Source organism: Micromys minutus (assembly GCF_963924665.1).
Source record: "Micromys minutus genome assembly, chromosome: 18".
NCBI classification, from domain to species: domain Eukaryota; kingdom Metazoa; phylum Chordata; class Mammalia; order Rodentia; family Muridae; genus Micromys; species Micromys minutus.
In genome coordinates this window covers 52,941,044-52,955,024 of record NC_137953.1, presented here as the reverse complement: position 1 = coordinate 52,955,024, position 13,981 = coordinate 52,941,044, and the positions used below count along the sequence as shown (strand labels likewise).

The 13,981-nt window shown below is 37.2% G+C and overlaps 1 protein-coding gene across 1 annotated transcript; it reads right to left on the bottom strand.

Annotated features, from left to right (window-relative positions):
* Positions 1–584: 584 nt before the first annotated feature.
* CASP1 (caspase 1) lies at positions 585–9,858 on the bottom strand. Its single transcript, XM_080932248.1, has 10 exons — positions 9,849–9,858; positions 9,035–9,301; positions 8,710–8,772; positions 6,080–6,201; positions 5,447–5,620; positions 4,838–5,072; positions 4,233–4,373; positions 1,800–1,909; positions 1,192–1,295; positions 585–714 (listed from the first exon to the last, which is right to left on the bottom strand). The coding sequence occupies exons 1-9, from the start codon at positions 9,853–9,855 to the stop codon at positions 1,197–1,199; spliced, it is 1,218 nt and encodes a 405-aa protein (XP_080788374.1). The 5' UTR covers positions 9,856–9,858; the 3' UTR covers positions 585–714; positions 1,192–1,196.
* Between the last annotated feature and the right edge of the window lie 4,123 nt (positions 9,859–13,981).

Here is a 13,981-nt window from a genome sequence, read left to right as displayed (position 1 = left end):
GTCTCAGTTATATTTTATATATCTCTGCTGCTGAGCACTAAATTCTTAGAATTCAGTGGTGGCTGTATGACTATAGGAAAAGTCAAGCAAATTATATCATTAAAAAATGGCACTCAGCCAGTTCTGCATTAAAGAAGTTAGTCTAAGAACGCTGCTGAGAATCTGGCTACTGAGAAATTCTGGGAGAGGGTCAGTTAACTGTCTTTAGTTTGTGTTTCCAGGACATTATCTACCAGGCTACAGTGGACACTCCATTCCTATGGTTACACTGGCAACTCTGGTTAAACTCAGTAAGTCTCAAAAATAAAACAAAACAAAAGATATGGGTGTTTGAATAAGAATTGTAGAGAGGAAAACAATTGTAAGGATCAAAGAGTTCTATAGAGGGTATGAGGTTATAGATTTGTGTGCCTGCGTGCATGTGTGTTTGTTTGTGTGTGTGTGTGTGTATTTGCAAAATTTTCAAAGAATAAATACAACAATAATGATATAAATTACTCTTCTTGTGTTCTGAGAATCAAATAAAAAGAAATCAAATAGCAACAGCAACAATAAACAGGATAGACTTTTGAGTGCACCATTTTATTTGAGTGTACTCAGAAACAAAACAAATTTATTTTTTGGTTTTGAGATTTATTGCACCATTTATGGAATTATTGGCTTCGTATTGGCATGACTTCCAACAGAGGTACATAAGAATGAACTCCTGGATTCCTATAGAAAAGAGAAATTACAAGAACATAAGCATTCTGCTAAGATTTGTGTAGAATATGGCATCACACTGTAATGCTGGTAAACATACAACAGAGAAGAGCCCAAGGCATGCATGTTTATTCTGCTAAGATAGAATGTAGATATATAGAGCATGGGTCTCTCAAAATTGTTTTATAATAGCTAAATCTGATAAAGCATCACCAAAATCAGAATGTTAAAAAAAATCAAAGTGCTTTGTAGAGAAATGAAAATATGGTATGCCTTCAGTCTGCCCTTGCTTACTCCATATATTACACCAGACATAAAAACTTGGATTGGTGTCACTTTTATAAGTTTTCAGTGGTCTTCATTCAACATCCCTCTATTGGACACAAACACACACACACACACACACACACACACACGCATATACATATGCACACACATACCTCTATGCGCATGCACACACACAAGTGTAAAGATATGGATATGACATACTTATTTTAATGTCCTGGGAAGAGGTAGAAACGTTTTGTCAGGGTCACCCTTTCAGTGGTGGGCATCTGTAGCCTAGATTGTGGTTGTTCGAATGAAAATCGAACCTAGAAGTAAAAGGAAAGTTTTATAGCCATAATTTTCAGAAAGTAGGATCTAGACTCAGCATGGACAAAGATTACATCGAATAGTATGACAATGAACAATGAAACAATAACTCATGGCATTTTAAGAACCAACGTTATGAGAATATTTCCAGGAATATTAAATTCTCTTTCTGTAGTTGATAAATATGACGGGTAAAAGTATATTAGATTCTGCTCTATATTCTACTATGGTAAGGATATAGGTTAATATATATGATTATTTCTTAAGGCTCCTGATCATAAAACATTGGCACCATGTATGAATTGTTGACTAACCAATAACTAAGTAAGTAAATAAGTAAGGAAGGAAAGAAAGAAAGAAAGAAAGGAAGGAATGAAGGAAGGAAGGAAGGAAGGAAGAAAGGAAGAGCTTTTTTGGAAAGAATGACAAACATGCCCAGGACTTTTCCATTAGAAGCAGTTTGAGCCAAATAAGTCGAATTGATAAAGCATCTAGAGCCCCACCTTTCTGAAAATGTCCTCCAAGTCACAAGACCATGCATATTCTTTCATGTGTTTGATGAGTGACTCAATGAAAACAGATCCCCGCTCAGGATGTCTCCAAGATACATTATCTGTGAATAAAGTACATTCCAAACCTTAAGATGGACTTAACCATTGATACAGATCTAGCCTTTCCACTCTGGGTGGACACATTATAGAGTTTATATTGTATTTTATATACTGCCTGCCATTTTTTTTTAGTGGATAAAAAATTTAATGAGTACATTTTTCGTCTTACTCAAGATTGTTGCTGTAAACAATACAGATATTTAGACAGTGTAGCTTCTGATTTCAAAGAGGTAAAAATCTAGTAGAGAGAAAAGCTCATTAGGGAAAGGAATGTGATCAGGTTTGAGAGAATAAGTATCTGAGGATGCATCTCCAGAATGCAACACAATGACTATGAGAGAAGTTCAGTGTACACTTTTAACGACAAGGTGTTCTTAACTATACAATGAGAATAACTATTTCTACTAGAGCAGATATTAGAAGAACAGATGACAGACTGCAAATATCTAAGTGAGGTGAAGGAGATAGAAAGGAGTGGAAGTTGGTGTATCTGAAAGCACTTTACACATTCAAAGGAGTAATTTTCAGAAAAGTCTTACTATGTGGTTGGAATTCATAGAGGCAAAATGCAGCTGGACTTGGTAGTGAAAGGGCAGAGTCAGAATCATTTATACAGAATAGTAAAGAAGGCAAAAGAAAGGAGATATAATTTAGCTGGTGGATGGCAAGAGTGCAGAAGGCTCTAGAACCCGAGATTAATATATGGTGCAAGACAAAAGATATAAAAGAACAGTTACATCTAATAATAAAGCTGGCTGCATTCTTAAACTGAAAACCTGTGGATGCTTTGGTATGGTACTTTAAAATTAAATACATTTATCCTTTGACAATTTTTCCATGTGTAAAATGCATCTGATTGTTATGACTTGTTCTCTCTTTACCTTCCTTCCACTTATTAACCAATCCCTCACTGTATCCACAGCCCTTGTGATTTTATCATTGGAAAAAAATGTAGTAAGATAAATGTACATCAAGGCATGGTTCACCCAGAGTTGGATTAGGCTATATTTGCAGGGTGTAGACGTAGTCAGTAATGTAATTTTTAAGCTATTTGTGTAGATGTGAGGCCTTATGTTTGAGTAAAAGAATTTGAGTAAAACAATGTAGGTCTCAAAAAATGTAAAATTCAGGAAATAAGAACCAACCAATGGGTACACATGGAGGAACTCATGGCTCCAACTGCAGTAGCAGAGGATGGTCTTGTCTGGCATCAGAAGAGAAGAGAAGCCCTTGGTCCTGTGAAGGCTTGTTTCCCCAGTGTAGGGGAATGCCAGTGCATCGAGGTGGGAGTAGGTGGGTAGGAGTGGGAGCATCTTCATAGAAAAAGGAGGAGAAGGGATAGGGGATGGGAGAGGGGAAGAAAGGGATGACATTTGAAATGTAAATACATAAAATATCCAACAAAAATGATAAAAATAATCAAATGAGTTTTAATATTTCCAGTTGGTAGGATTTGCTGAAGGAGGTAGAGGAAGGAGGATTATAAGCTCAAGGCCAGCCTGAGGTATTTAATTAAGTCTTAACGTAGTAAGTAACTTAAGTTAAAATTCAAACTACAACCTTAATAAGAGTAACTTAATATGGATGCTTTAAGAATTCTTCAGTATTTCACAAATATTACCTTATTCAATCCTTGTCACAATGACAGTATATTTGCCTATATTGGTGAGAAATTTGAAGAAATTTCAGCACAGTGAAACAGACTTAATATTAGATGTCATAAATGGAAATGCAAGAATGTTATCTGAATATTGCCAGTTTGCATACATTTGAGTTACATACAAATATTTGTTTTAATCTATAAAACTGTCTCACATCAAAACCTACTTGTGCTCTAATATGTAGCATGAGCTAGCTGGCCTGTATGACTTCAAGAGACTGTCCTGTACCAACACTTCCAACTACTTATATGAACACTGGGATTATAGATGAATGTCCAGGTTTTCATGGGCTCTGACAATCTCAGGTTAAGAGATTAATATTTCTGTCTCCATATTCCAATCATCAGGATTCTGTAAGCATTTAATGCCTGTGTACAATGGTCTTCTGACTAAGCTCAGTGATGTGCACCTTTAAGATTCTATGAAACTTTAGAGACAATGTTCATCTATTCAATTCTATGTTATCTTTCATAGTTTTAGGAGAAATATTATGTAGCATGAAGAGTTTACTAATTTAGTAAAAAGGCATATATCTTGTCTATGTACACAAGGGGGATTGGATATGAAATTTAAGAGTGGTCTTAACAGTTTTATGTAATGCTATGTATAGAGTCTGTCTTTCTAACAGTAACAGAGACAAAAGTGATCTGTATAAACCGTTTACCTGGGGTTGAAGAGCAGAAAGCAATAAAATCTTTCTCTATATGGGCCTTCTTAATGCCATCATCTTCAAAAACTGCATCTGGTAAGAATTCCTTTTCAGATCCTCCTACTGAATCTTTTAACAGCACCACTCCATGTTTCTCTAGAAAACAAAACTGAATTCATATTACTAAAAATTTCCAAGAGAATTATTGCTGTCTTGAAACTTCTCTTAAGCTCTATTCTAAACTTATTAGTCTGTCTTATTTATGTCTGTGCATGTATGTGTTTATGAGTATGAATATATACATATGTGTAAAATATTTACTACAACCCATGTCTCAGAAATATCTTTCTTCCTTATTTTTCCAATAATACCTGAAGATCAGTATGTTTGTATTGATTCTTGATTGTGATATTCACTAGTGGAAAATGAGGCAAATATTTACCAATTTGAACTAAAATCCACAGAGTACATGAGTGATAAAACATTTGATATTTGATAAAATATAGATACAAATATTTCATATTTAGGAATCAACCCTGAAACATTGAGTGGTACTGTCTATCAATAAACAGTGAAATCTTGATAGGAATGTCCTGTTATTTCAAACCATCAGTGCTCACCTCCACGGCATGCCTGAATTATGATAACCTTGGGCTTGTCTGTCAAGCTTGGGCACTTCAAAGTGTTCATCATTTGAAAGATTGTGTCAACCCTTAAAATATCTGCAACTTCATTAGAATATGTGGTCCCACATATTCCCTCCTGGATACCATGAGACATAAATACAAGGAAAGTACTATCAGAAGTCTTGTGCTCTGGGCAGGCAGCAAATTCTTTCACCTCTTTTACCATCTCCTGTAAGAGACAAGACCAGGGGTAAGTACACTGTAACTTCACTATGAATATTAAAAGGAATTTTTGAATAAATACATAAAAGTGATTGGCTTGGAAATGAACATTTCTAATCTTCAATTTTATATAAAGCAAGGCTAAAAAATTGTAGGAAGTTATCCTGTAATTGTTGAACTGATAGAAACTTTTTACAGTTGGATGTTATGTGAGACTTTTTGGCTAAACCATGTTTGCATTTGACAGGCATGCACTATAATCAGTGGCTAGTCACCAAAATATTACCAGTATAGAATTTTAGCATCTGTAAAGTGTCTTCTATCATTTGTCTAAGAGTAAGGAAGACATGGACACTGTTTCTATATCTTGAGAAGTCTTACCAGAGCTGTGAGATTTTCTTTCACTTTCACAGTATACCCCAGATCCTGTAGCAGCAACCTCATTTCTCTGAGGTCAACATCAGCTCCCACCCTCCGAGAAAGGTGCTGGAACTCTGTGTTGCAGATAATGAGGGCAAGACGTGTACGATTGGTTGTTTTCATTATTGGATAAATCTGTGTGGAAAGTAGATTGAATGAACCGCCTTGTTTAATTCATTATCTACTTTATGTGCTTATGGCTGTTCAGAATTCCCTTCTCTGAGTTGTTTTAGGAAACCAACCTTGTTAAAGTTAGATTAAGAATAGAGTGGAAACTGGGTCTTAATTCATGAGAGCTAATGGAGTCTATGAAACACCAGGTAAGTTCTGAGCATCTGACCTTCATTTTGAAAGGGGCATTTTAAAAATGAAGGGGTTTGTAACTAGGAACTTTAAATTGTAAAAGTGTGGGTTTTGTAGGGGTGTGGGGGACTCACTAACTGTAGAGCTAATGGTGCATCCACATCTGAGTTAGTTTCCTAATCTCTAAATTGAGGACATTGCAATTAACTAAGCTATGACACAGAACTACCACCCTTCAGTATGGCCTCGGGAGTCTTCAGCTTGTTCCACCCTAGATCCTGAGCACAGCACCTCTGATTGACTTTCTTTCCATAATTTTTCGGCTTTTTCTATAGGGCAAAACTTGAGTCTCTCACTCGGTCCTGAAAATGTGCCAACATCTTCCTTTTGTTCTTCCTTTGTTTCTGTAAGAGCTGAAAAATACAATGAGTGCATTCAATGTTGGTGGTCTGCAGTCCAGTCTCTTACAGCCTCAGCTACCTGTGAAGACAGGTGAGAACAACGGTGAGTTCATTACCGTAAAACAGAACAGGGTACAGATCACTGTTAATGGAACACATTCATAACCAGAGATACCTAGTGGAGTGATGGGTAATCTGCCTTGGGATTAGTATTTTGACAAATTTTTTTAGATAAAAATAAAGCAAGGAGTATTAAAATGTTTAATATTTATTTTAGAAAGTATTTGAGACTAGGAGAAAATTTTAAATGGTGAGAGTGGGTAGAAAATATTTATGTGACTACAGTAGTAATTTAAAATATGTTTACATAATTTTAAAAATATATACATAATTGTAGGCATCAAGTACTTTTTGGAAATATCCTCTGCCCCAGCATTATTTTCCATTGGCTTTGCACATTAACAAAACACAGAAAAATATTGAATACATAAACTAGAAAAAAAGCAAGGTAGTATAGAATGGTAGAGTTAATTTACAAATTCTATAAATTCATATTGCTCATTATTGACTGCATCTATCTCTTAAGTGTTTTTACAATGTCAGTAGCTTTTGAGGCATTTATTGGATTTAAAGTATCATCAAACAAGGTGATGTACTTCTAAATGATTTGATATGAACTTAGTATATTTCAAAATAAGAATAATTTACCTAGGTACCTGGAGAATAGAACTTAATCAATCAAAATGGGTAGATTTTAACTGATTATAAAAGGCATTTAGATAAATAGTTGTGTGCTTAGCAAGTTGAACAAAGTCAGAAAAATCGGTTAGTTTTAGAAAATATTCATTAATTGGTAAAATATGTTTGGCTTCTGCACATATATGTCTAGAGCAACAACAGACCAAAGAAATATTTATGTACACAGACTTTTCACATAATGCAATGAAGTATTCAGTTTTAGGGATGTCACATCAGATGAAATGTCTGAGAAGACACATGGATTAATCACCATTAATAGATCTGGTAGGAAAATTGATATTTTTTTTAACAAAAACACTTAACTTTCTGACCTGGGGATAAAGAATTGTCTTCTTGATGAAATTATTTCAGAACTATGGTGGAAAACTGCTCTTGTAACATGCAGATTTAGGTATTGCTTAAGAAAGAAATGAACTTACTCAAAAGTAACATTATTAATATGGGGTGTGGTGTGTGCTGACTGACTCAGCTTCCATAATGTAGAATGACCATTTCAGTGCAGACCAGGTGTTCTTTTGTCATTTAGGACATAAATATTTTCTGTGGGAATTCTAGGTTGTGTGAAATGAAGCTTATTTTTGCTTTTTTTATTATTTATAGTAATCTTGATTTTACATTCCCAAAATCTGTACTCAACGTTCATAGGATACCAGCACCTTACACTACCAAGCTGTCATTGTTACCATCATTCCAGAATGTATCCTGTCAGAATGATCAGCTGTGACAAATAGAATACACATGTGTTTGTTCTGTGACACAGCTACGCTGAGCTCACAAACGCTCCCACAAATAATCTTCTCACATTCTTCGAAATGTCTCTTACAAGATAACTGTAAGTGTGGTGATGTTAGTGCTGTCAGCTGTAGGTGTGAGACACGGTGTGGAAGATGTCTGGCATGGGAGAGAGCTCCTTTCTCATTAAGAATGACTATTTTGTAATCTTCATAAATAATAATCAACCTTTCTACCATGTAAGAACAAAGGTGAACATTGACTTTCTTACTTTATTGAACACTATTTTATTAAGTTAGCATTATCATTAGTAGGCTTGACATGCTGGTAGCTTTAACTCATTGATAATTTTAAATACATATTCACTTAATATTTATTTATGCAAGTTCAGTTAAAGCAGAAGTATAATTTGTCATCCTTATTCTTGAACACCCTAGAGAATAATGTCTGGAGTACAATTGGCATATGATAAGTATCGTTCTAATGAACAAGACAGTTATAGCTGACATGGATAACTGTAAAGATTCGTAATTGGCAGCTACTGTGTGCTATGATAATCAGTGTGTGAAAGGGAACAGAAGACTTGAAAGAGACAATCATTCCAGCCTAGACACAGACTGAAAGCAGGTGAGGGAAAAGAAGAAGTAGGCTGCCTTTGAGTTTCAGGTCTAAACAACTGCCAGTGATGACAGCATTGACTAAGAAAACTGCTAAGAAGCAGGACGGGGAAGGGTGGAAACTGTATGTTTGGGGGGTGTTTAGATAAAATTTCCAGAAGAAATGGAGATATATGTGTAAGGAACCTAAAGGTAAGGTTTGGTATCTAACTAGGGAGTTAAGAATTACACACAAACTAAGAAAGTTTTAGTATAAAAACACAAGAAGTGCTGTGCTTAAGCATGATATACAGATATACAGAAAAGAAAAGTGTAAGTTACTCATAGAACTGCTACCTCAGTTCACACCATGAATATAATGGCAGAAGAGTTGAGGGCCCACCAGGTAATATTCTCCTACTGGTATACGTACCTGAGGAGGAAGGATGTCCTCCCTTAGAATCTTCTGTCGCAACAGAAGTTTCAGCTGATGGACCTGAAGAGAGACAACAGAAATTATTTCACCACAGCACAGTCATCCTTTATGAGACTGAGGCCAATGTGAGCTACAGGAGACAAGGCAGAAGGAATAGGAGTAAAGGAGCCTTGAGACACACAACAGGACCAAGGACACAGAAATGAGAGTCTGGAGTTGGAGGTGAGAGAGTTATTTTCACACCACATAAGAAATATATCAATCAGACATTGTGTACCCAAACGCATAGACTCTCAACTTGGCCGAAGATGCAGGCTCTTACCTGATTTAAGCTCCAGAATTCCTGCCAGGTAGCAGTCTTCAGTACAAATGTAAGTGATAAAGATCTGGCTTGCCTGGGGCCCTTTTTTAGTCACATGATCGAACAGATCTCGAGCCTTGTCCATTACAGTGACATTTGCAAGTTTTATTTTATCCATCTCTTCCTGGTTCAGCACTCTCTTCTCGAAAAGTTCATCCAGCAATCCATTTATTGTCCCTCCACTCACTGAGTTGATAAATTGCCTCCTCTTTGTCCTCAGGATCTTGTCTGTTTTAGGCAGAAAGAGTTCTCAAGTCAAGAAAACAGTTGCATGCTCTTTGCATGTAGTAATAAAAGGCATACAATCTTTCAGAGTGAATCAGCTAAATGTCCCTCCCACATACAGCATTTCTCCTGCTCTTTTTTTTTTTTTTTTTTGATCTCTGTGCTACATTTGCTCGTCAACATTACACAAAAGCATGTAGTGTGAGGCACATGTACCCAGTTACCATCTTTCTGTTAGAACTCAAGAAGAATAAAGCATTTTTTTTTTCTCCTACCTCTTCTGTCACTCATTCAGTCCCCTCTGCCAGACTAGAGAAACTTAATAACGAAGATTGCAAAAAACGGTCGCAACAATGGCAGGATACACCAAAGCACCATTTCCTTTCTGACAGGGCCAGAGATTACGGCTTCAAGGATCTTTTGTGAAGATTTCTACACAGTCTTCCCCTTGCCGAGATTCAGCTCACCTAAATAACTCCAGAGCCTAATGATTCCCTTTCCAAATAACTTGTTCCCCAAAGGAGCTCCTTTAACAATAGAGAAAACTCACCAGCCATGGCGTTTCTCTTCTATAGTGCAGAGCTACTGAAACTGAAAGCATCTAGCTAGTTCCTTTCCAACAGGGCGTGAATGCAGATTGAGAAATAACCACATTTGCTGTGTGCGCATGTCTCTTTTCCTAATTAAACTTAGGTTTAAGTGCCAAGGAATCATGATCTTTTCTCAACACTTGGAAGAGCTCAGGGAAGAAAAGGAGTGAGTCTTAGTCTTCAAGAAAGAAATGAACTGCGACAAAGTAACAAGACAAGGAAGAGAAGGTAGAAATTCTTTGGGATCTGCAGGAGACAGAGCAAGCGGGTAGGGAAGGTAGCCACAGATGTTTCTGCTGCAGGGCTGGGGCTGAGACTCTGGGATTGGAGCTGCGAGAAGAGAGGGAGAAAAGATCTGTAGTCCATATACTATTTTCTGGTCTGGATGCCTGTGAGCTACCAGGGGAGCCTGTTGGAGTTGGGAGCTGGAATTAAGTAATGAGTAGTAGAAAAGGGGTAGGAGGCAGGGCAGGAAAGGTAGGCTGAAGCTTCCGTTCCATTTCAGCTGCAGAGTTAGACAGACAGAAGAAATGGACTTGGAGTGGCAGAAGCAAAGGTGTGTTTCTGATGTCAAACTACTTGTTTCCCTGGAACGGGAGGTTCCTGAATTAGCAAGGGTGTCTGCAGGGGGAGGACAAAGGGCCTTGGTAGGGTCAATAAGGATACATCAAGCTGAACTGCTTACATCATAAAAAAAAAAAAAAAAACAAAAACTAAACAAAACAAAAACACAGCTCTCAGCTTAAAGGTAATAAGAGAGAGTTCATTTTGGAGCCATTTTGAATGATCAGCACCCCAAAACACATATTTAGGTTACTCCAAATTTCAAGTTTTAACACTGAAATAATTTTATAAAGCTTTTCTAGTTTTAGAGAACAAAGAAAGTTATAAATCAAGGCAAGTTTAAATTGCATTAGCAAGTTTAAAAGGCAGATACATTGATATGGGGGAAAGCTTTGTTACAGTCATAAAATGTATTCTGATGACAGTCCTAACTTTCTGATTCGTTAAATCACATGTTCTATGTTAATAACTTCTATGAAGTCTTTATTTATTATCTCTAGACATTACTTCTGATGTAGAGTGGAGCAAGGAATGGCTGCTCTAGAAGGCTAACGCTAGTCTAAGATGAAATAATTAGTTTCTGAACCTACAAAATTCCAACTTTTCTATACCACAGCAGTTCCAACTGGTCTGCCCATCCCTGCAGACACAAAACCCTGTTCCAGGATGTTTCTGTTCACATCCAGATACAGCTTTTTCTCTAGAACTTTCTTTCACACTTGTGATTAGATGCCTTAGTTCTTGGCTTCTTTGTTTTATTTATTGTAACATGCATATTCAAGAAACATAAGCTTTATTTAAATTCTTAGCAAAAAAAAAAAAAAAAGGAATAGCTTTCAACTACTGGTTTTCTTTCCCTGTTTATGAACTCTATCAGCAGCACTGTGGCTGAAGCTTCAAGAGATACATTCCTGCTTTGCATTCACAGTAGAAGCTGCAGTCTAGTAAGGAAGAAAGGGGACTTAAAAACACAACTCCACTGAGCAGTTATTAGGGGAAACACATGGCACTTTACAAGCTAGACAATGCAGAGTCAGTATATGGAAGACTGGGACACTGGGGTACAATTTACAGCATCTTGAATTAGGAGTTGGGTGCTGTCCTGGCTAGTTTTATATTAACTTGAAACAAGCATAAGAAAAAAAGCCTCTTCACTTTGAGAACATTTTTAAATGTTTACTGTGGAATAAGGAAATCAAGTAAGCTTGCTTTTCCATAATCTTAGGGTGCAAAGGTTCAAACCAAGCCCTATATAAATCCTTACAGTGCTTAGATTAGATAGATAAGCCTTTTACTCTGTTTTTAGTTGTGCTTAATAAAAATGTTTTCTTTATATCCAGACAATTATGGCAATCAATATAAATTTAAATAATTAAAAGTTAAGATTTGATAAGAACAGGTATTTTGGACAGTAATTGATATCCTACTAGTGTGAAAGGTGTTGACTAAGATGATGAATTTTGCTACATAGAAAAGGCTCCCCCACATCTAGCATGAAAGAAGTAAGAAATCAAGATTTCAGTGTTTGTGCAGGTGGCTGCGGAGAAGGGACATTGGATAAAAATATGAGATATTGCTGTGAGGTCAAGGAGAGTATTCGTGATGAAGGAAGTCAGACTTTGATGCAAACAGCCCACCAGAAGCTTACAATGAGGATTCTTCATTCCACAGGGACACTTGAGGAGGTGAGGCCATCATGGTCATAGAAACACAAAAGAAATAACAAGAGTGGCAACAAGCTGCATTACTGGAATTCAAAATAGGCTTCTTTCTGACTTGGGTTATACTATGACCAGGGTCTTGTGTTCTTATGCTCTGTCCTCCCATCCACGTGGTTGTGCTCCACCTTAACTGTGAGTGAAAGTAACGTCGGTGTTTCTTCATTGGTTCTTTTTAGGTATTTGTCATAAAAATTAAGAAACTAAGACAATCATTTTAAGCTGCCCTCTCTTAAAATTTTGTATTTCAAAATATTCAGTATTAAAAAGATAACTTTTGTAGTACACTCTAAATTCCAAGAAAAAAAGTAATTGAATGTGACCTTTGCTTTAGTGTCTTTTTTAATGTTTTGTTGATTCTTTGTAAATTTCACATTATGTACCACAATCACATTCATCTTATTGTCCCTTCATATTTCCCCTACAAAGAACATTAAATAAGGGGAAAACCAACCACCACCACCATCACCACCAGGCACAACTACCACCACCACCACCACCACCACCACCACCACAACCACCACCACGTACAACTACCAGTTTCAGCACCATTATCAATAACAACCAAATGTTGTTGTCCTGGAATCTGTAGTGTTTCATAGTGTTAAACTCTGAACTCCTCACTTGCAAAAGTTCACTGCAATGAGTCATTAATTAGTCTGTGTCAAAGCCTCTGGCTGCTGCTACACTATTAATACTGGATCTTCAAGAGAACTTCTCCTGATTATCCTTCTGTTGCCTTATGTCATGAAGATCCAGCATCTTTGGATGTATAGGACCAGCCCTTTCATGTTCTCCAGCAGATCATACATGGAATAGATGTTGGAGTGAGCCATATCAAATATCTGGATCTAGTCAAATATCTGAGTTAGTCAGACCTCCAGCTCTTCTTGGAGAGTACCATCAGGGCGTGTTCTCCAGCAAAGTCCTCACTAGCTTACCAGATGCCCCATCTAGCAAGGAACAGGGTCAGCTCTCTTGCTTTTGGATCAACTCTAATGTGTTGCTCAGGTGAGTGCAGGGACTAGTCTCCTAAGTGTGATGGCAGGCAAAGGACAGAACCAACCAAGCACCAACAGTCCAGATCAAGGATATTTGCATTTTCTTTTTTGTCACATGGGCCACGGACACAGACATGGCCTCTGGCAGCAGCATGTTCGTGGATGTCCTAATGGCCACAGGTGGAAACATAGCACTAAGATCAGTATGTCCCACCGAGTAAACATGGCCATCAGATATCGACATTGTCTCTGGTGGCAGCTTAATTAGACTGTGGATATCTGACTGGCCTTTGTTAGTAACTTAGCTCTCACATATCATTATAGAGTCTAATTGCAGCAGGACCATAGACCCAGAAATGGTCCTTGGTAGCACTCCAGGCCAGGACCTCCCTATAGCCTCCTCATATCTGCTTGTTCCTTACAGCTGAAGAATTTTTACTTCCTGGCACTACCGTGTATAATCTACACAGCTTTAATTTCTTTTCTATTTAACCAGCATATGCTCTATCTTTCCCATTTATCTATCACATTTATATCAATCTCAGTGGAATTACACAAAAGATACTTGGTTGCCATCTTTTGACTTCCTTGGGCTGGCTTGGGTTCTTGAGTGTTTTCCCTTAGGCCACCCGGGGCCGGTGGAACAGGGGTAGGTGTCTTTGTTCTGGCCTATCAGGACCAGGATGTGCATATTTTTCTTTCTATTTAACTGTCTCCATCTCTTCTATCTCTCACTCTATCTTCCTCTGTCTCTCTGTCTTATCTCTCTCTGTCTCTCTCTTATCACCCTCTAATCCACAGTCAAGTTTT